At 36.9% G+C, this 23126-nt stretch overlaps 2 protein-coding genes across 3 annotated transcripts; one reads left to right on the top strand and one right to left on the bottom strand.

Annotated features, from left to right (window-relative positions):
* Positions 1–11674: 11674 nt before the first annotated feature.
* On the top strand, positions 11675–12530 carry LOC127792448 (histone H4). Its single transcript, XM_052322940.1, has 2 exons — positions 11675–11831; positions 12010–12530. The coding sequence occupies exon 2, from the start codon at positions 12031–12033 to the stop codon at positions 12340–12342; it is 312 nt and encodes a 103-aa protein (XP_052178900.1). The 5' UTR covers positions 11675–11831; positions 12010–12030; the 3' UTR covers positions 12343–12530.
* Positions 12531–12871: 341 nt separating this feature from the next.
* Positions 12872–22400, bottom strand: LOC127792432 (calcium-transporting ATPase 1, endoplasmic reticulum-type-like). 2 transcript variants are annotated; one of them, XM_052322922.1, is made up of 9 exons: positions 22277–22400; positions 20676–22161; positions 20261–20333; positions 20057–20178; positions 16646–16927; positions 16148–16525; positions 15471–15580; positions 13716–13944; positions 12872–13607 (listed from the first exon to the last, which is right to left on the bottom strand). In XM_052322922.1, the coding sequence occupies exons 2-9, from the start codon at positions 22089–22091 to the stop codon at positions 13020–13022; spliced, it is 3198 nt and encodes a 1065-aa protein (XP_052178882.1). In that variant the 5' UTR covers positions 22092–22161; positions 22277–22400; the 3' UTR covers positions 12872–13019. The 2 variants fall into 2 exon arrangements, with proteins under 2 accessions (XP_052178882.1, XP_052178889.1); XM_052322929.1 differs by having other exon boundaries at positions 20676–22122; positions 22277–22333.
* Positions 22401–23126: the final 726 nt, after the last annotated feature.

Raw genomic sequence — 23126 nt, 5'->3', positions numbered from 1 at the left:
TCTCAGGAATGCTCAATGTTGTTGACCCCTTTTTTTTCTATATGTGCTTGGTTCATTGAAAAAAAAAAGTCCAAACGAGTGTTAATAATAAGTAGTACTAATTATTATGCTTATGGTTAGGTAATCAAGTGTGATACCTTTTGTTAGGTAATCAATTTTTTATACTACTCAAGTACCCAATTAGTAGCATTTGATACGAAATAAAGAATACATATAGAGAAATTGTCACACTCACATAAATATCACAGTTAAATATAAACAGATTGATGGTTAGCCAAATTGCTTACGTTCCATAAATACAAAATTGATTATGTGATTTATTAATGGGTTTACAAAGAGATAAACTATCTCATTCTTAACCCTCAAAACTCCACACACTAATAATGATAATATATAACTCTATTTATCGACAAAATAAGATATATAGGTTAAAAATATTAATAGAACTCACTGAGTTTTAAATGAATTACAAAAAGCATATCTTTACCCCACTTTGGAACCAAATATAAATTCAAAACAATCTTAACACACATCCATCTCAAACCCTTTTTAAACTGAATCCTTTAGAGCGGCCCCAATTTCATAAACAATTTAGGTTTGGTGTTGGGCCTTTCCCTTTCTGCAGTGAACCGAAACCCTTCAAAGTTCAATAGTACAGAGAGACGAATGCCAATAAATGCGTCAGTAATATTTTGGTGGCTAGGTTGTTGGGGTTCATATAATTGTTTACCAGATTGCTTCTCATTTACCACATTTGTTGGGTCCAAGGATGAATTATGGCAACTACTTTGTTAGTATTTATTGGGTCAATGAATATGATCTTATTAGGACCTTTTAATGTATAAGATTTGTTAAATAAAAGAAATAAACTTTTAATGTATCATCAACTTAAGCCTTTTCCCTTCTTTCTAAAAACGATGGCTAGTTAAAAGCATGCCCTATCCCTTGACCAATTAGACTCCCACTTTGGCTAAATTGGCATTTAAATGTTCAATTGACTCCTGCACCTATATATATATATATATATATATGCTTTTAAGTCTTTGTGATATATGTAGTATTTTATGTTGAGCCAATTTGTATTATTATATTTATTTTTAAGATTTTGATTATTAACAAAAATACCCATTTTTAAACTATGTACAAATTGTTAACCCCCAATTTTATCGCCTAATATTTTTTTATGGCATTAATTCAAATAAAGTATAATTATTTATTTAAATCAATTTACAAATATTTTTTTAGCGGATAAAACTTATTTTCGACATTTTTAATTCATTAGTCGACTATCCATATAGTATTAGTCGAGTGAGCTGAGTAATGATTTTTCATTAGTCAACTAAACCTTAGATTAGTCGACTATTAAATTTCATTAGTCGACTAAAGATTCATCAATAGTCGAATAAAGATTCTGATTAGTTAACTATCCCAGTCTAAGGGGTATAAAAATTTAAAAGGAAAGCAGATCACCCTAAGGAATATAAAAGCTTCTTAAGCTTGATTTGTGGCCTCTCTTAATCACATTCAAGCACTCCAAGAGCTATCAACAAGAAGTTCTAAAAGCCCTTATTCTTTCATTCAAGATTCAAGAAGTTTGTGTGCTCGATTGCTCAATCAACATCAAGCCCAAGGCAATTGAGAGTTGAAACGCTAAAAAAATATCGATTTTTTACTCCATCAACTGAGGGTATATTTAGTTTATTTTCTTATTGCCTTGTAATATTTTTCTATGATTTATTTATGTCCCTGTGAGGACAATCTTTGTAATTGCTAAACATTTGTGTGATTTGTTTTGGTTTCCTAGATCCGTTGAAAATTTAGGTGTTTGTGTGTAATCCCAAGATAAGCTAAGGGAAAACCTTAGTGTTGATTGGTTTAATGGAATCCCAAGAGTGATTGACATTTTGGAAAAATGGAGTAGGTATTTGAAATACACCAAACCACTATATATCGTCGTGTCTATTTCTTGTCTTTTATTGTTTTCATATATGCATCGTTATTTTCTATAAAATAGATATATTTCGATATAGGGTGAATAATCATCTAAAAAATTGAATAAGCAAAAAATTTTATTTAACCACTCAATTCACCAATTTCCTCTTAAATGGTCATTATCTAAAGGACCAACAATTAGTATCAGAATAGACTTCTAAGGTAGTCGAAATTCTTGTTTAGTTCAACCTAGAAGAGATCTAGATGGCCTCATTCACAAATCAAACCATTCCCGAAGGATGTTCACCTTCTAAACCGCCATTCTTTAATGGCATGAACTTTGCCTATTGGAAGATGCAAATTGAATCCTACTTGTTCTCTATAGATCATCATTTGTGAACAATTATTAGAGATAGTTTTGCAACATCTAAACTTGAAGAGAGAGAATGGAATGAAGAAGATATTAGAAAACACCAAATGAACCATAAGACAAAATATATAATTCAGTGTTCTAAAAATCGGGCTAGGCGCCCGCTAGCCGCCCCGAAATTGCCCTAGTCGGGCCTCCTAGGCGTTGGCTCGAGTAATCGACCGACTTGGGTACTTAGGCGGCCCAGGCGACGCCTAGTCAGCCAGCGCGCCTAGGGCTTTTTTTAGCTTTAAATATCAGCTTTTTAGGGCTTTTTTTGCTAAATCATAAATCGAACCTGTTAGCGTCTCCCCCTCTTCATTCTCTTCTTACCTCAATGCTATTGTCTCAACGCCGCCAAGCTTCATCGACTCGCCAGTAGCTCACCATCGTCGCTACGTTCAGCTCCATCCTCGCCGCCAAGCTTCATCGTCACCGCCTCTTATCTGTCGCATCCTCCTCGTCCTCATTGCCTCAGCGTCGTTGTCGCCGCCCCCGTCCTCGCCGTTGAGCTCTATCTCCGTTGTGGCAAGCTCCATCTTTGTCAACTCGTAACCTCTCTCTCTCTCTTTGGGTTTTGTGTTTGCTGTGTTTCTGGTTTTTTTTTATGTTTTTTATTTTTTATTTTATTTCATTTTTCTTTTCTATTTATATATAATTATTAGATTTATATTTAGTTTTTATTATTAATTATATATATTCTATAATATTTCCAAAAATTTTGCTGCTTGCTTATAGTATATTGATGTTTTTATTATTGATTATATTTCTGTTTTTATTATATTGTAAAACATAAATTATTTTGCTATTTTATTGTCTTAATTTGAATCATTTGATTATTTTACAGCCATGATATGTTATTATTATTTTGAATATTAAGTAAGGTTATTGGTTATATATAGGTTTCTATTGCAAGTTTCTTCAATTAAATTAAAAATGTCGGATGGGATTCGAAGTACGGGAGCATCGTCTGATGCAATTTCGGTTTTTAAAAGGAAGTCCAATGATATTGGATCGGAGTATGGAATATTAATTGATCCGAAGAATATGAATAAAGTTAAATGTAAGTTGTGTGGTAATGTTTTGTCTGGCAGAGTTTACAAAATAAAAGAACACATAGGTCATATTTTTTAAAATATTTCTGCATGTCCAAAATTTTCTCCGGATGATAAAGCCAAATGCAAGAATGCTATTGTCGAGGCAAAGAGTAAGAAGAAGAATAAGAAGAAGGAGAAAGATTTGATGAGATCTTTTGTTAATATTTCTGAAGGGAGGGATGATGAAGATGAATTGAAAGAGTTAGGTAGCAAAAAAATGCCCTATACTCTTGGCCCTATGGATAAGTTTACAACCTCCATCAGTCTTGAAACTTGTTTGACGAAAAGGCAGCAAAATATCAATGAATCACTCTTTAAAGAAAGAACACAGACTGTTCGTGAGTATTGTGCTAGATGAGTGTATGAAGCAGGTATTTCGTTCAATGCTATAGATCATGATAGCTTCAAATTGTTTGTTGAGGCGGTTGGTCAATTTGGCTCGCGCTTCAAACCTCACAGTCAATACCAATTGAGAGAACTGTTGTTAAAGGGAGAAGTGGATATAACTAAAGAATTACTAAAGAAACATGAAGAAAAGTGGGCACAAAATGGGTGCTCCATTATGACAGATGCTTGGACAGATAGAAAAATGAGGAGCCTCATGAACCTATGTGTTAATTCTAATGCATGTACTATTTTTTTGTCTTCCAGAGAGTCTTCAGACGACGCACATATAAGTGAACTTATTTTTGAATATGTGGACAAGTGCATTGAGCAAGTTGGCCCACAAAATGTCATCCAAGTAGTAACAGACAATGCTGCCAACAATATGAGAGCGACAAAATTATTGAAATTGAAGAGGCCAAATATCTTTTGGACATCATGTGCTACTTACATTATCAATTTGATGCTTAAAAGTATTGGAAAACTACCGAAGTTTAAAAAAGTCATTGATCAGGCCAAAAGTTTGACAATCTTCATTTATGCACACCATAAGACCTTGTCCTTAATGAGATCATTTATAAAGAAGAGGGATATTGTGAGACCGGGAGTCACTAGATTCGTTTCTTCTTTCCTTATTTTACAAAGTTTGATGGAGAAAAAAGCTCAAATGAGGACAATGTTTACTAGCTCTGAATGGGATGAGTGCAAATGGTCAAAGACTGTTAAAGGGAAAGCAACATATGCTACTATGATGAGCATTACTTTTTGGAATGGTGTGAATTTATGCCTTAAGGTTTTTGTTTCTTTGGTGAAGGTGTTTCAAATTGTTGATGCAGATAAAAAGCCTTCTATGAGCTTTTTATATGGAGAGATTAAGGATGCAAAGGAAGCTATTAAGGAGGCCCTAAATAATATTGAGAAAAACTATCAATCTATTATAGAGATTATTGAAGCAAGGGTGAAAGATAGGCTAGATAGTCCACTACATTTTGCGGCTTACCTTTTGAATCCCTATTACTTTTTTAAGGATATGGGTATAAAACTTGATCATGAAGTCATGGATGGATTTTTTAACTATGTGGAGATGTTTTATGATGTCAATGGTGAATTGCAAGGTCATGTTGTAAATATTGAGTTGCCAAAATATACTCATAAAGAAGGAACTTTTGGAAAATCGTGGACAACTCAAGGGTGTGCAGAAAATGATGACAATTATAATCCATGTATAAAATTTATTTAATCATTTTCTTAGTTTCTATTGTGTATAAGTTTATTTACTTTATACTTGTTTGACTTATGTAGTTAAATGATGGATAACTTATGGAAATCACACTCCAAACTTGCAACGAATGGCGATAAGGATTCTCTCATTAATAGTAGTTCGTCCGGTTGTGAAAGAAATTGGAACACTTTTGAAGATGTTAGTGTATACTTTAAAACGTTTTTAATACTTTAATTTCATTATTCCTATCATTTAAAAACTTAAAGTGATATTACTTTTATTTTATTTATCTAGATACATACGAAGAAAAGAAATAGACTGGATGTGCATCGATTGAACAATCTTGTCTGTGTCCAATTTAATGCAAAATTGATGAACAAGCAAAAGAGGGAGAAGGAAATGAATGTTGATGTGCTACTTGCTAGTGATGCCAGCAATGCACAAGGATGGATTGTTGAAGGAGGAGATGATGAAGAAATTGATCTTGGTACGGGGCTTACTTGGGAAATGGTTGGTGAAGCATCTGGAGCAGATGAGATGCTTCAACCTCGAAGAAGTTCTAGGATGAGAGAGCTTTATGAAGATGATTTCCAATTAGAAGAAGAAGAAGAAGAGCAAGAGCTCAATGAATTTGATTTTGAGTCTCATGAAGATTATGTATTAGAAGAATATGGAGAGGAAGAAGTCTAATTAGATAGTTAGATACTTAAATTCTTCAAGTATGGTTTATCTTATGGAGAGGAAGATATTTGTTTTCTCATGCTTAATTTTATATTTCACTTGTCATTCCATTATTGTTATATTATTAGTTTATGTTGCATTATTAATGTTTTTCAACTTTGATTTAATTGAAAATAACATCAAATTACATCACAACATTTAAAAAACAAAAAAAAGAAGCAGCTTTCCTAGGCGCGCCTAGGCACTAGGCCCCAGCTTGGCGCCCGACTAGCGCCTAGCACCTTTTAGAACACTAATATAATTTTTGGGTTAATACTTTTTGGCGAATATGAGAAATTGTCTGCTTGCTCCACTTCTCATGAAATATGAAAAAAATTAGAAATGGTATATGAAAGAACTGATCAAGTCAAAAATACTAAAATCAATTTTTTAATGACTCAATATGAAGAGTTTAAATTGGAGCGAAATAAAAATATAAGTGACATGAATGGTAAGTTTCAAAAGATTATAAACAATATCAAAATACTACGAGTATGTAATTTCAAAATACACCCCACGCTGCATATATATATCAATCACAAGAAATAAACAATCATCAAAAGAATTTATAACATATCTCCCACGAGTTCAAAATAAATGCTGCACATGATATCAAAGCTATAGGTTCCCTCATTCTATGCAAAACCAACCTTGACAATTAACCTCATGCCTCGGTTATTGCTAGAAATTGGAAATAGATGATCCAAAGGTCTCATCCGGCTCGTAGTTCTCTCAAATATTAAACTTATAGGAAATTTCAGTTCAATAGTGTTTTCAAGTTTGTTTTTCTTCAATATTCATTAGCCAAATTTCACAAAATTGTTGACAGTTTCCCACTAGTCAGCTAATCATTCAAACCAAGTGTAAGAAAATATGGTCCAATAATCACATTTTTCTTCTTTTATTTTTTCTTTTTGTTGTTGATGATAACCAACAGCCACTACCCTTCAGGTATGCATTGGTAAACTCACCGAGCATACACAACAACCTAATTTTACTTTAACAACGTGGTGGAGACAATGACGGCGAAAAGAGTACTTGAATGGCAGCTTTCACCATTGGTTGTTTCAACCTAAATGGAAACTTCTCCGAAAAATCAATCGCAATTAAGTTGACCTAACAATTAGATTCCAGCGAACACCATCAAACCAAACAACGCGTCTCACATTAACTAAAAACCAGACTATCAATTCAAACAAACCTCAAAAGCCTGGCAAGCCTACTTGAATGCGTTCTGATTCAATGATCGAACCGCGATGATATTGTACGTCTTGAGAATAGGGTTTCTTGAATTGAGAGCCAAAGCCTGGGTGTAATACCCCAAGAGCCCAGAGAAGTTAGTATATATCGAGGATAGTGTAAAAAAGGAAACAACACCAGTTGGATACTTTTTGAGCTGAATGTTGGATTAGAACTCCCAAGTTAAGCGTGCTTGACTTGGGGTAATCCAGGGATGGGTGACCCCCCTGTGAAGTTCGTGTAGGCTTATCAGGGTAAGTTGTTCCAGTCCTTCCTATCGCTCGAACGGGATGTTACAAATGGTATCAGAGCCGACCCCCGAGCCTCTGAGCGCGGTGGTGGGGCAAACCTCAGCGAGGAAGCTGAGTCCTTGAGGGGGGTGCGTGTAGGCACCTTAGACAAATCCCACATCGGCCATGCATCGGGGGGAGATCTGGGACCAGTTGTAAGGTCGCATGATGAGGACGTCATGTGATCAAGGGGGGGAGAATGTAATACCCCAAGAGCCCAGAGAAGTTAGTATATATCGAGAATAGTGTAAGGAAGGAAACAACACTAGCTGGATACTTTTTGGGCTGAATGTTGGCAAAGAACTCCCAAGTTAAGCGTGCTTGACCTGGGATAATCCAGGGATGGGTGACCCTCATGAGAAATTCGTGTAGGCCCATTAGGGTAAGTTGTTCTGGTCCTTCCTATCGCTCGAACGGGATGTTACACTAGGTAGGACTGTCGACGGCGACGGTCAATCGGGTGTACTAGCAGAAGGGGGAGGAGAATGGGAGGCCAAGGCGGTGGTGGCGGGGGGAGGGAGCGAGCTTGAAGACGAATGAGAGAGGGAAAAGAGAGGTGGCGCAGCGGTCGGATTCCTACATGACACCCTTGATGGTGCGATTGTAGGCGGCGCCGGAGTAGCCCAATTCCATTAACTTCACAGTGAGCTTCAGGTGATTGGATTTTTGAGTGGATTTGTCGGGAATGTTTTTATCGAATTCGTGGTAGGGTATGTTGAGATCGAAGAACGCCATTGTTTGTTTGGAGGTTTTGGGCATAGGGTTTTGCCCGGTGCCTTCTTTGCACTTTGAGGTTGTTTGGCTTAGCGGTTTGACCCCGTATAAGCCATTTATGCAGCGGATCCGCTCCGCCGCGTTTGTGCTTAAATGTTTGGCTTTGCAATTTAACTTAAATACTTTGCCATTGAAAAGCTGCTATAGCAATGTTTAGCAAAAGCTGGTGCCCTAGCTTTGCCACAAAACGCTGGTGAGTTGACTAAGAAAAATATAAAAATACCCTCAAATATTTTTTTATATTTACACCCGTACCCTTCCATCATTTTCTCCAAAACCTCTGCTTTACCATTATCGTCGCTGCACCGTCACCCCTCCTCCATACTGCCGTCATCCAGCTGGGTTGCCACGGCAGCCTCATTCTAAATCTGGGTCGCGCCATCACCGGTTCTTCTTCCAGATTCATCGTCGCAAGCCGCCTTCGATTTTGGGTCACGCCATCACCTGCCGCCTCCTTCTTCTCCGATTTGCCATTGTCGCCTCTTTTTTCTCCGGATCCACAGGGCTTCCTCTCCATATTGGGCGTCGTCGCTGGTGGGTCTCCTTGTCGCGCCATCGCTGCCTCTTCTTCATCAATATATATATATATATGTTGTGTATTTATATATATATTTTATATACAACTTATTTTTATATATATGTTATGTATTTTTTGTATGTCAAGTTTCTTTTGTACGTGAAGTTTTATTTGTATATATTTTTCATCAGTTTTATATGTATATATTTTTTGTATGTCAAAAGATAATTATGTATAAGTACTTTATAATGTATCAATATATATTTAATATTTTTATGGACTAAACTAAAATTTATAAACATAAAGTATTGTATTAATATTTTTTTGATAATTATATATAATTTATTAACTTGTAATTGCAAGTATTCTATTAATTATAAATTAATTTATAATTTATTTGATCAAAAATAGTATTTTTATGCTTTTTAATTATATTATTTAGCATCGTGTCTATTTTAATCTTTTTGTCAAGTTCTGACAGCTTATCAGCTTTCACAAACCAAACATATAACTAATAATTGACAACTTAAAAGCACATATATCCAAACAAATTGTCAACTTAAACACTATCTAACTTTTAAGTTAAAAGTTAAATCACTTAAAAGCTATTTAAAAAAACGCTAAGCCAAACAGCCTCTTTGTAACATGCACTCCTCCGAATTTGAAGAGGGAAAGAGGTCTAAATTTAGGGGGTAATTCTAGATTGTCCCGAATGTTTTACTTTATTACGGATCTTTCCCCATTTAGATTAAAATACTACTTCCCCCTCTCTGTATGAGGCCATCTCCAATGAGATTGTCATTTCAGCTTATCAAGTCAAATATAATGAGCAAAACACAAATTATTGCCTCCAATGCTGCTTGTCATATCCAGAATCATTCGCCAAAAAATTTGTAAAACTCAAAACGATTGCCAGACTAGGCAATCAAAATATGTCAAGCTATCTTCACTATCTCTCTTCACCGCAATGACCATCAACATTAGAAGCGGTTGCGGCAACCAGCAGATGAAACAGTTGTGGCGACCACTAGATCGAGCTGACAACTATTAGATCCAATGATTATAACGACTAGTGGATGCTATGATGACCAGCGAAAAATGATGACAACGACTATTACAAGTACCATTGGCGGCGACGAGCTAAATGATTGACGGCAGGTGCTTGCACAACTTGGTTATTAATTAGTAGAATGGTCGGTTTACTGTTCACCGTCCTCTAGTAGATTGGTTTATGATTTTTTTCTTGAATTTTGAATTTATTTGTATATTGGATGAGTGATATTGTGTATTTAATTATTGATTTGTATATTTAATTAATATGTTTGTGTATATGCATATTTGATTATTTATTATACTTGATTATTGAGTTTGTGTATGTGCGTATTTGATTATTTTATGCATTTAATTATTGATTATGTGTATAAAATATTATGAGTCATGACTGATGATAGTATTATCAATTATATAGCCCATCCTCATTTAATGAGACTAAGAAGACTATGTGTTATTATTTCATCTGTTTAGCACCTCCTCTAATAAGAATACAACATATGATTGATGACATTATCATCAGTTACGACTCATACCATTACTCATATATGTATTTAATTATAAATAAATAAATAAATTTGAGTTTATTCATAAATAAATAAAATAGGGAATCAAATATAAAAAAGAATAAGAAGTGTGGTTGGTCTACGCATAATTTTTTAGGTAAAATCAAAATAAAGAGTGAATTATTTATAATATAATAAAAATTGAGATAAGAAAAATTGTTAGAGTCAACCTTAGGCCATCTCCAATGACAATTCTTATCTCAATCCCTATTATATTGTAAATAATTAACTCCCTATTATATTTTATCTCAAAAATTGTGTCTATCCCATAACATTCCATATTATATTCTCTATTTAACTCCATATTTTTATTTATTTATCAATAAACTCCAATTCTATTTATTTTACCTTACATATAATTTTAACTATTATAAAATTTTATTATTTATTTTACAATTTAATAATTAAATGCACAAATCAATAATTAAATATACAAAATAATCAAATATACATGTACACAAAATTAATAATTAAAAACATAAAATAATTAAATATGTATGTACACAAACTTAATAATCAAATACACAAATAAATAACAAAATACATAATATCACTCATTTAATACACACATAAATAAAAAATCATAAAAAATCACAAACTATTATGTGGAGTTGTTCTGCAAGTTGTCGCTGGTCACCTAGAGTTGGTGTTACTCACCGCAACCTCTGTTGATCACTGCAATTGTTTGATCTGGCCAATCCTTCTCTTATTCTTTTCTCCAGAAAATCTTTCTCTTATCTTCTCTGTTGATGGCTATTGGGGGATAGGGGAGATGGGATGGTGACCTTGAAGAAATCAATCACCACCGTTGGCAACCATTTGTGATGACAAGTATTATTAGAGGTGAGATATTGGGGTGGTTCGCCAAATTTAGATATGACAATGGCCTTAACAAACGATTGGAGTCAACATAAGAAAATATTTAGATACAAGATTATTTTTTTGTTTACGTCAAGTTTGCTCGACAACCTAACACAGACATGCAAAAGGAGTGTGTGGGGAGGGGAAAAGAAGTGGGGCCCAAGACCCTCCTCTAATGTTACTTGAGTCGAACAAACGTGTTATGTTTATTTGATATAGATAATATAATAATTTTGTGGATATATAAGCTCAATCATGCACCAAATGATTATGACAGTGTTGCATCAAGAAATAATTTTAAATTTGGCCATTTTCTAATTTAAATACACCTAATAATTAGGACTTTAATACACTGGATGTATTTAGAGTCATCATAGTACTTCAAATGGATTAAAATCAATTGCTTTAATTTAATTAACTTTTTTTTACATAATTATGAATAGTTAAAATGACACTAATATTTAGTGTGGAATGAAATTGAATATAATTTTCCGCGTCGAAATAGAAACTCCCCGCCAGCGCCACGACCAAAAATCCGAGCGAGCCAACAAGGACGATTCAAAACTTTGCCCTTTCCCAAACCTGCCACGTCACCGATCCACTCCTTCGAAGCATTTCATCTCAACCCTCCGTACGATCCCATCGACGGCCCAAAGCCTTTTCCTGCAACAGCCAACGGACTGAAGTCACGTCGATTTCTACTATAAATTTACTCCCAATCCTTCCGCCACCCCTAACTCGTAAGAGAATCAGAAGTTTCACTTTCACTGGTAAGCTCTATCTTTCTGTCTCGTCTGTTCTCATATGGCTTTGATGTCAGCGATTCAAGCCCTATTCAGTCTCCTAAATCTCTCGCTTCCACTCAGTTTCTTCATTCTGGACTGGATCCTTTACTAATTGCGTAACAATTTTCGGATATTCTTTTTGATCTTTGTTCGGTGATTTTAGGTTTTCAGTCGGTAATCGAGAATGTCGGGAAGAGGAAAGGGAGGCAAGGGGTTGGGGAAGGGAGGAGCAAAGCGGCACCGCAAGGTTCTCCGGGACAACATCCAGGGGATCACGAAGCCGGCGATAAGGAGGCTGGCTCGCAGGGGAGGAGTGAAGCGGATCAGCGGCCTCATCTACGAGGAGACGCGTGGCGTGCTCAAGATCTTCTTGGAGAACGTCATCCGCGACGCCGTCACCTACACCGAGCACGCTCGCCGGAAGACGGTCACCGCCATGGACGTCGTCTATGCCCTCAAGCGCCAAGGCAGGACCCTCTATGGTTTCGGCGGCTAGGGTTTCGATTAAAAGCGTTGAGGGGGTCAGTATATTTGGGACCGTGTCTTTGCTTTTAGGGTGTCGTGTGTTAGGATCATGGTTTTTATGTTGGTGTAATTATATTAGTCTCTAGATTGCAGGGATTTTTAGTTTGCCCGCAAATGTTATGTATTGTCGTCGATGGAATTTTCTCTCAATTTCTTGAACCCGTGTTGGCATTTTGTCTGGATGCTGAATTCTATTCTGTGGGTATGACTGAATGCATTGGGAATGTTTCAGTGCTTGCCCAAATATAAGTTCTTTGAACATTGTTAAATAGATCTAAAAAGAATTATTATAAGTTGTCTTTTACCAGAAAGTAAGTTATGCCAAACACACTCTCAATCAGGTGATTTTGAGCTTATTTTTCAGTGATGTTTAATCTATGGAATGTTGTACTCAAGGAAGGTGTTCAATTCAATTCTCGAAAGATAAAAGATCATGACGAGTTAAAAGGATTAAAAATAAAATGACGCGCGCAGGTCTGTCAAGTTCAAAACGAAGCTAATGAAGAATGGGATAAGACTATTACTTTCTCTAAGTTTAGAAGATTATTGTAAACCCAATTTACATATTACACGTTCAAAGGGGAGGACACTCGAGCAATTGTCAGTTCAGCCCGCAAAGGATAAACCTAAACCAAATTAAAGCGTTCCTCATTCAAGTTTACGCTTAGAGGATTTCTTAAAGGCAGATGATGTTCCAACACCACTGCTACATCTACCAATGAATTTAAGAATCTCGTCTATCAAAATTACGGGAAATGCGGCCGCAAAAACCAGTAGCCACTCGTTCAGGCTCAGCGGCACAATGCCGAAGACTTGGGCAAGGAAAGGCACGTACAGGATCAGGAAGTGCAGCCCAAATGACACAGACATGGCCAGAAGCAGCCACGGGTTCGCCCATGGCGGCATCGTCAGGAGGCTGCCATCTTCAGAGAGGGCATTGAGGGAGTTGAACAGCTCGATGGCAACCAAGACGGACAGAGAGAGAGTCCTCGCTTTTATTTTGCCCGTCCTGAAGTAGTCACACGGATTCGAATCGAAATTGAACTCCTGAGATCCCGCCCGGAAAGGTGTTACCGAGAAGCCCTCCCAGGAATGGCATTGACCCCAGTTGGCGAGTTGGGAATAAGTGACGAGACTGTGTCCGTCTCCACTTAGGCTGATGCCGAAGAATGAGTCGTGGGTGTACCATATGATGAATATTCCCACAGTGGCAAGCCCAACATAGAGTCCAATCAACTGTATCAAATTTGACAAAGAGTAAGCACTGCAAGTTGAATAGGCTTATATTACTCTGGTGCCCATGCGTAATGGACCTTGGAAGGAGAAACTAAGTAAGTTGTATACCAGATATCGGAATAAAATCCAAGCACTGATCAACGAGTCGTCGCTTCTTCGAGGGGGTTTCCTCATAACGTCCTTGTCAGGTGGATTGAATCCCAAAGCTGTTGCTGGCGGTCCATCGGTAACAAGATTGACCCATAGAAGCTGAACGGGAATCAGGCCTTCTGGAATCCCAAGAGCAGCTGTCAAAAATATGGAGGCAACCTCACCAATGTTTGAGGAGATCATGTACCTGAGGTCATCAAGAGATTATTAGGGTGACTTTCATTGTTATCCTAAATGCAATGACAGGTGGTGTGAGACAGGTAAAACAACGTTTACATATGGCTCACAATAATTGTAAGCATTGTAATGGATGATGAAATCTTTTTAACCAACTGCAAACAACTGATACTGTTTATATTTGCTCCATAAGAAAATTACTTAGCATAAAATGCCTCCATCTGTACAAAGGGAGCAAGGCATAATTTTTGAGGTGCGGGCAATAAACCGGGCACAGAAACGGGCAATACCAAATTGCAACTTGGAGTTCAAACAAGACCGGCATCCATTTTTGGGTTGAATCACATGTCTGAGTACCATAACAGGAAACCGATCCAACAAAAAGGAACCAGCAACTGACCACACTACTGTCAGTATTGAGTCATTGACCGTTGGTAGCAACACTTCATCAAGAACTTCGAAGAAAGTTTGTCATACTATTTATCACATGCTGAGTGACATAACAGGAAACCTTTCTAGCAAAAATAAGTATAATCAACTAGATGTGTGTGGTTAATGGAAGAACTTCAACCATGCCGCACTTACAAACCATCCTCGTGCCATCCACAAGACATAAACTTCATAATAGACGAAAAAGATCACGATTTTTGGACTCCAAGGACCTGATTCCTAGAAAACCATTACTAAGGGCCTATAGCCTCTTAGAAATGGTAGAAGGGGTGGAGAACTCAAGTAACTGCTAGCTGATTCATAGAATCAATAATTAAACAGGGATGAACCAAAGATCCCAAATGCACAAAGTTGCATCTATAAAGCCACTCGGTTGACCATGTATAACTCTAGAATGAAATGGACTCTCTTTTCCAGAGAACTCTGTTAGCAAGGGAAATGCACTGGCGAAGCCGCGCCGTATGTATGATGATCTTCTGAAAATTAAAAAAATATTACTAATACCCTTATAAAAGATGAACAAAATCTTCTTTTTATGAAAATACAACATAGTTGGAAGTTCAACAAAATATTAGGCTTCTCTAATAGAGGGGTAGGAGGCAACTATGGAAACACTAGTGTTTCCTCAGAGCTATCAAGCATCAATATGCTTTATTATAATATACTGACATGATTCTCCTCAGTTTCTTTTCCCTATTTAAGCACTTAATATAATTAATAAAGCATCTACTACAGTATTCACATATGCTTCCATAAAGTTTTTATTTTTCCTTTTGAAGTTCCTTTTCCATTTTGCCAGTGTCTTGTCAGAAATGCAAATAGGTTTTGCATTCAATCCTTTATTGTTTATCTTCATCCTGGATATACATATACACACACATGCCAAGATTTCCACTATCATTTTCCCCAATTATATCCATGTGGAGAGGTAATTGGTATCGTAATGACCATTCCCCTTCCCATAGGAGGGAGAATGAGTCTGACTCATGGAAAACTAGACCAAAGTAAGCAGAATTCTAAATTGAAACCATCAAGTCAGTCCTGTAGTTGATTGTGGTAAAAGCCAACAACATAGAGGGAAAGGACCTGATAAATGCCTTCATATTGTTGTAAATAGATCTGCCTTCACCAACAGCGGCAACAATTGTGCTAAAGTTGTCATCAGCTAGAACCATGTCGGAAGCTTCCTTTGCAACCTAGAAAAAAATAATACAGGAAATACTGAAAGAGGAGATGAGAAAGCCAGATACATGCTTTGAAGTGGTGTACTGATAATACCAGCTTCCAGATAAGGAAGAATTTTGGGAACAGTGAGGTGATGTGCAACAGAGGACCATGATTGTATGAATCAATAAGAGCAACTTAAGTCTTAAAATCATAAGAGACCAAGAAAGGGAAAGTTTTTAACAGTTGAAAAGACCCTCATGGATGTCAAAGGCTCATCCAATGACCCCAAAGTAACTTACAAACACAAACTTGAAAGTCGCTTCGCACATTTAGAGGGCAACTGAACATCTTTAGGGGTAGATTTAAATAAACAAATTCATTTGATTATCCTTGGCAACCTAGCAAGTGCATACAGCTACTGACGCATTCTTGCAAAAAATCTGTAAACTAATTGAAATTCTCCAAAATGAAGCAGAAAATTTGTTGAGAATCATTCATATTGAAGATATGGGGTAAAACACTTCTTCCCCTTTCTAATTCTGTCTATCATTTTTATGATGTAAACATTATGAATACATTGAATGAAGAAGATATACCTCAGTCCCAGCAATTCCCATTGCAATTCCAATGTCAGCCAATTTCAAGGCAGGAGCATCGTTCACTCCATCCCCAGTCATTGCAACTACTTCGCCATCTTCTTTTAGCAATCTCACTATTTCTTGTTTGTGCTTTGGTTCAGCCCTAGAAAAGAGCAGTCCCCCAACTTGCTGTAGGTGACTTTTGGGGTCATGAAGTTCCATAAACTTTCTCCCTGTTAGGCTTTTTAGACTAATGTCCTCGTGTGGTCCAAATACACCTATCTCGCGACATATAGCTTCTGCCGTATTCTTGTTATCTCCTGTGATAACCATTACTCGGATGCCAGCTGCTCTGCAATCCTGAATAGCCTGCCGTACCTCTTCCCGAGGAGGATCCTTCAGAAAAGAAAAAACGATATTAAACTTGTGAAATTTTCACAAAATTCTTATTGCTTACTAGGAATGAGAAATGAAAAGGAACTTGATCGGGGAATGAAAGTAAGTGTGCCAACTCACTCTTAGCCCAGCCAAGCCAACAAATATGAGTTTGCTCTCAATTGAAGAATAAGTAGATGGATTAAGTAAAAGCTCATGTGCGGGATGGTCTTCATCACCATTATATGTGGCAAATTCAGGGAGGTTGTCCTTATAAGCAAAACCCAGACAACGTAATGCACTCAAGGACATTTTTTGCAAGCTTTGTAGAATAGCATCTCGTGAAGTTTGATCCAGTTCAACAATTGTACCGTCAAGCAATTGAACATAGGAGCTTCGCTCTAACACATATTCTACTGCACCCTGTCACAATGGAGCTGCTGTTAGTAAGTCTAGTGATGTTTTTATAAGGTTACGTTTCGTAAGATCCTAGGGTTTGAAAATAATTAATTTATGAGTTTTAATGTGATTTATTGAGTTATATGTGATTTTAAGGAAATCAATAGAAAACACTAAGATATTGACAAAAGTCTTGAAACCAGATTTATGGTGTTGAAAGAAATTAAAATGGAAATAATTTTCGGTACAAATGTGATGGAGTTTGAAAAAATCAAATGATGATGAAGGAATTTCGAAAAGTCAATAGAATCTTGGGGGGTTTTGATTTTGTGTAAGGATCAACCTGAAGTGATTTTGGGATTAAGCAAATGTCATGTGAAATAATTGGACAAAAACGTACTAATAGAGTAAATTTTAAATTATTAATTTTATATTTTAAGTATTTTGATGAGAATTAATTAAATACTTATGGGTATAATTGTAATTAAAAAAATATTTAAATGAGGTGGTGAAGAAATTTAAAAATTAAATGAATAATTTTTAAAATTATTATATAACATAATATATTATATAATTATAACATAATATCAAATTATATATACACACGTTGCCAAAGTCTGGGTGAATTAAATGATTCATATGTGAAACAGTCGGCTATGCTTGGTGCCCAAGACTCGTATATGTATATATATGGGTGGGCATTTGAAGCAGAAATCAGAAAAGAGAGAAGCAGAGAGCAGGGGGCTGAAATCGGAGAGAGAGAGAGAGATGCTGGCCGATCGTGGCGTGGCCGGTGGCGGCCGACCAGCGTCAGCGGCGAAGGCGAGCGATGGCCTGGAGCAGCAGCGGTGGCCGGTGATGGGGCTGGTCGGGGCAGCAGCAGCTGCTGGGTGCGGCGGTGAGCGACGGTGGCCGGAGACGGCTGGAAGCTGCAGCAGCGGCCGACGGCAGTGGATACGCGCAGGCGGTTGCGTGAGGCGCGGGCTGCAGCGGCGGAGGCGGCCTGTAGCGACGCTCGCGAGGCGGCGAGAAGCGGCCGGCGGAGGCCAGGCGGCGGGAGGCCGTCGGGCTGGTGCGCGCTGGCGTCGGGCGTGAAGAAGAAGAGAAGGAGACGAAGAAGAAGAAGAGAGTAGCAGAAAAAGAAAAATTTAGAAAAAAATAAAAAGATAAAAAAAGGAAAAAATAGTTGAAAATTTTGGAAAAATTAAAAAATTTTAAAAATTAATCTGAGGTTAGAGGAGCATGTCCGAAGTTAGAAAATTATTCAGAAATACGATTTAAGGTCAGGGTTAATTCATTGTAGGGATTTAGTTAAGCCGAAATGGAGATAAAGGTTTAATATGTTTTTTGTGTAAATTAATTTTGTTATAACTTGTATAAGATGTTAATGAAGTGTCTAGGTATGAACAGTGAGTTTCTGATCGTGAGAGTTTTAAGATGGGGTCATAGAATGAACCACTAGGGGTCACCTAGAATTTGAGATAAGTGTGGTGGATGGACTTGTATGCACGGTGTAGTTCATTTTTATCCATGATGTTATACTCATTAATTTACTGCATTGCATATTATCTTTATTAAGTTCTCGGACTCACCTCTTTACCCCCATTAACCCAACAGATGACTCGGGATCTAAGAAAAGAAAAATGGTGTTGGTGGAAGAGTCGTCGATTAACAGTGATTGCAGACAGTGAGGATGTGAGTCGTGTTTCTGTGTTATTTTTGTAATATATATATGTGCTTTGTATTTGATTTCGAGAGATGGGTACGGCTTAAACAAAATTTGATTAAGATCAAATTAAGGATTTGGATATAAGTAACTCAGTATATGTATTTGTTGGGAATTTGAACCGGTCAGTCGATCGGGATAAAAATATGTTTAAATATACTTGACTGTTGGAGTATTTTTATTGAACATGTTGGTATTTATTTTGATTTATTATGAAAATTAGATTTATATTTTAGAAGTCTAATTGAACACGAGAATCGGAGAAATTTTCGTTACCTATGTATTTTAAATTTGAGTCCTTGACAGTCAAAAGTGATGAAATCTAGACTCTATCCAGAACGTCTATAATATTTTAATATTTTATGTTAGTAGGGCATAATCCTCTTTTGAGATAACTCAGAATTGTAATAGTGGATTAAGATGGCATCAAATAGTGAGAGGGGGGGGGGGGGGGGGTGGGGGGGGGGGGGTTGTGTCATTTTACCCTATCATTTGCTAACATAATTGTTGAAATCATTTGTACGTGGGTCAAAATCTACCTTGGATATGGACCCCAAAAAATAGAAGAATTTGAGATGACAAAATTTGAAATCCCTCTATCAAACACAACTGAAGAAAAGAACGAGGGGCTAAAAAAAATATGCTACTGACAATAATAAACTTATTAGAAATGGGAGTTTCTTGACAAAATAGGACACAAAATTCTAGTGTTTCTCAGGTCATTAGGAAAGTTAAAGTACTACTGTTGTAATATGGTAGTGGGCTATATACGGTATTTAGCATATAATCTGGTTGGCGTCAAAGGTAGATCAGCTAATTTTATCTTATTCCAATCCATGTTTGGTTACAACCGTTTCGTATAATTTGTCCCTAATCCAGTCATGTAGATTTCAAACATTTCTTATTAGGAAGGGGCATGCCCTAGTCTTTTGGGGCATCCCAAGTGCTGCCAGATCATTGTTAAAGGGGCAGAAATGTTCGGCAAGGTTCCCAGTCATCAACAACCTTTCTGGTTTCACTTTTAACACTGATTCATCATACATGTTTTTTAGTAAGTTGCACCCTTTCATCCATTCATCATATTATTCCACATTAAAGTTTCAAAATACAACATTCAAGCTGCCTCACAAGAAGGATGAAGAGCCAAAAAGAAAAAGAATAGAAATTGAGTGAGAGGAACAAATAGAATCAGTGATTCAATGCTGGACCCCGCAGCTTGTAGTATTCATTTTGTGGCTTTTGAAAAAAAAGACAGACACCACTCAAATATGTTTTAATTTTTTAATAAATTCATGAATATTATTATTATATTTTGTGTTTGGGAAGTAAGACACCTTTAAAAGGCAGTTTCGTAAGAAAATTAATTTCTCCAGCCAATAAGATATGAAAAGTGTAAGAAGAGAGCAAAAGAGAAGTAGTATATGTACCTTTACAAGCAATGAATTTCTACCCAGGCTGGAGCTTACAATTACTCCCATGGATTTCCTATCACGGTCAAACTCAAGAGTTGCAATCCGCTTTTCAAGCTTACTCCATGTTTGACAACAACCTTCAGTGCAGAATTAAATGGACTTGGATTGAGATTCAAGCAAAAATGATAATAAATGATATTACAAGTGTTTGTAACTTACTCAGGAGATCACCATAGCCTGAAGATGTCCCAGAATTCAATCCATCCGGAAGCCCCATTTTCTCAACCATCACCTGAGAACAAATCATGACCAGAATATTTCTCGGAATCAGTATTCATCGCTAGCTGGATTATATAGCAACTTTACCAAGCTTTTCAACAAGGGACGGTACCCCAATGTTATACCATAGTTGTGACGAATGAAACCAAAAAAGAAAAAAAAAAAAGAAAAAGGAGGAGAAAACTGGAGGAATGGATGAATTATTGCTGAGTTGATGAACCATGACTAACCAATCTAAAGCTTGGAAGGGTAAAACCCAGCGTTAATGTTTAAGCTAATGAAAGCATCATGTAAGCTTCAGAACTCCAAGAGCAAACAAATCTAAACCTGAAAAAATAAAATTACAAAATCTTACCTTCAGTGCTGCTTCAGTGGGAATTCCATTAGCAACATAATGACTCCCAGATTGCTCTATGCCAGCGTCATTGCATAAACCAGCAATCTTTGCAATCATTTGGAGATTAGCATCCATTCTACCCATGGGCCAGTCTTTAATTTTTCCATCTGAAGGATTGTAGGTGGTCCCTTCCACTGTGAATGTCCGGATATCACTTGCCCTCGAACCCATAGCCACAAGCTTTGATACCGCCATCTGATTTGTGGTCAGGGTACCTGTCTTGTCAGAACAGATCACGGTTGTGCAACCAAGAGTCTCAACACTAGGCAACTTCCTTACAAAAGCATTCTTCTGAGCCATCTTTCTTGTGCCAAGGGCCAAACATGTTATAATGACAGCCGGTAAACCTTCAGGAATGGCAGCCACAGCCAACGCCACCGCAATCTCAAAGTAATATGTGCACTTCTCAAGAGAGAATTTAAAATTACCAGGCCAACCATCCACATACTCCCAAGTGAAGAAGTATTTAACATTAATAAGCCACACCAATGCGCAAATTACCCCTATTATAGCTGTGAGAACCTCTCCAAATTCATTCAATTTCTTCTTCAATGGGGTATCGTCCTCGCTCTTCGAGGCCTCGTGGATTTGTGAATGCACTTTCCCTATCTCTGTAGTCATTCCTGTCTGAGTAACCAAGCAAATACAATTCCCATTCACCATTGTCGTCCCGGCAAAAACCATACATTTCTTCCCCTGAATGTCAACATCTTTGGGAACAGCCTTGGTTGTCTTACTGACTGCTTCACTCTCTCCAGTCAACGAACCCTGCTCAACCCTAACAGTCGAGCTAATCAAAACCAAAATTCTCATATCAGCGGGGACTTTGTCACCTACCCGGAGCTCAACAATGTCCCCCGGAACAAGCTCTTTCGCAGCCAAATCCGAAATCTTTTTCCCATCACGTATTGCAGTGGCTTGCTCCGATTGAATTTCTTTCAGAGCCTCCAACGCCTTCTCAGCATTGTTCTCTTGCCAAACCCCAACGATTGCATTCACGATCAAGATCAGAAAGATGACCAGAGGCTCCACAAACGCCTTGATCTCCATCTGGCCGCCTTCCTCGCCATCATACCAAGCGAGGACAAAGGAAACCACCGCAGCCACAAGCAGAATCCTCACTAAAGTATCGTTGAACTGGTCCAAGATCAGCCTAAAAATCGACGGCCCTTCGTGCTTCTCCAGTTCATTCCATCCATAGATCTTCCGCTGTTCCTCCAGTTGACCGGCCGACAATCCGTACTCCCGCTTCACCTGATACTGCTCCTCGCATTCTCGTACATCTTTGGCCCATGCGGCGAAAACTTCCTCTCCGGATGACGATTTAGCGCCAGCGCTCTCCTGTTTCCCATAATCTCTCCCTCCTGTGCCCATCAAGACTCACAAACTCTCCAATTTCCAACTCCTACCGACCAATCCAAACAACAAATTAAAAAAGCCTCACCTGAAACAGAACAATTCAACATGTAAACGAAATGCAAATTCATACAAATAATGGAAACGCTACCTAACAACAAAATTTCACATCGAGATGCAGAAAGTGATAAGGTTTCCTTTACCAGAATTATTTGGAGAGAGATGAGCAACTGCTTCTCTTTTCTCCCTGTTGAAGCAATAGAACAGTAATCGGGAAGGCGACTACGCAGCGTTATAAATAGGACGAAGAGGTTAGTTAATTACAGAGAGGCCCCCTTAACTTATCATTTATTAGCACCCATTAAGAAATGAGTACTCCAATTGCAAATACGGAAATGAGTTGAAATTTCAATTCAAAAGTAAATTTGGCTCTGAAGAATTTTCCATGTATAATTCTTATTCTTCACTCTTGATTTTGGTACAATGAACTTTTAGTTTATTGGAACTATGACTCACAAATATACATTTAATAATAATTTCAATAATAATAAAGTTCACCAACCCTTCCTATTCTTAATCAATACCATACTTTTACTTTTCAAGTTTTTACAATTTTTTGGAATAATAATTTTGATAGGTTAAACAACAATAAAATGCACATTGTTTTTGTATTTATTGTGTTTTAATCAACTAATAAAATTATTTCAATGTAAAAAATTATATTAATAAATAATTTAAATTGCTTTATTAATTAATTTTAATTAATTAACTTACAACAATTCAAGATTAGAAGGTGAAAAGGTTAACGTAATCTTTAGAACAATATAGATGAAATTGCTTTCGTTTCTAATATGATGACTGGATAAAAATACGCTTTTAATATCTTTTTAATATTACGAAATAATTTTGAAATATTTTCAAAATTGTAAAAATAACCCAAAAAGTTTTTCCATGTTTCTTGCTATTTTAAAATTGAATTTTTTTTGAAAGAACCAAACCAAAACAAAATATATATAAAAATATGTTAAAAAATCACTTTATAAACAATTTTAT

Source organism: Diospyros lotus, chromosome 1, assembly GCF_014633365.1.
Source record: "Diospyros lotus cultivar Yz01 chromosome 1, ASM1463336v1, whole genome shotgun sequence".
Classification (NCBI taxonomy): Eukaryota; Viridiplantae; Streptophyta; class Magnoliopsida; order Ericales; family Ebenaceae; genus Diospyros; species Diospyros lotus.
The sequence above is the reverse complement of the archived record's forward strand: the minus strand, read 5'-3'. Positions and strand labels throughout refer to the sequence as shown.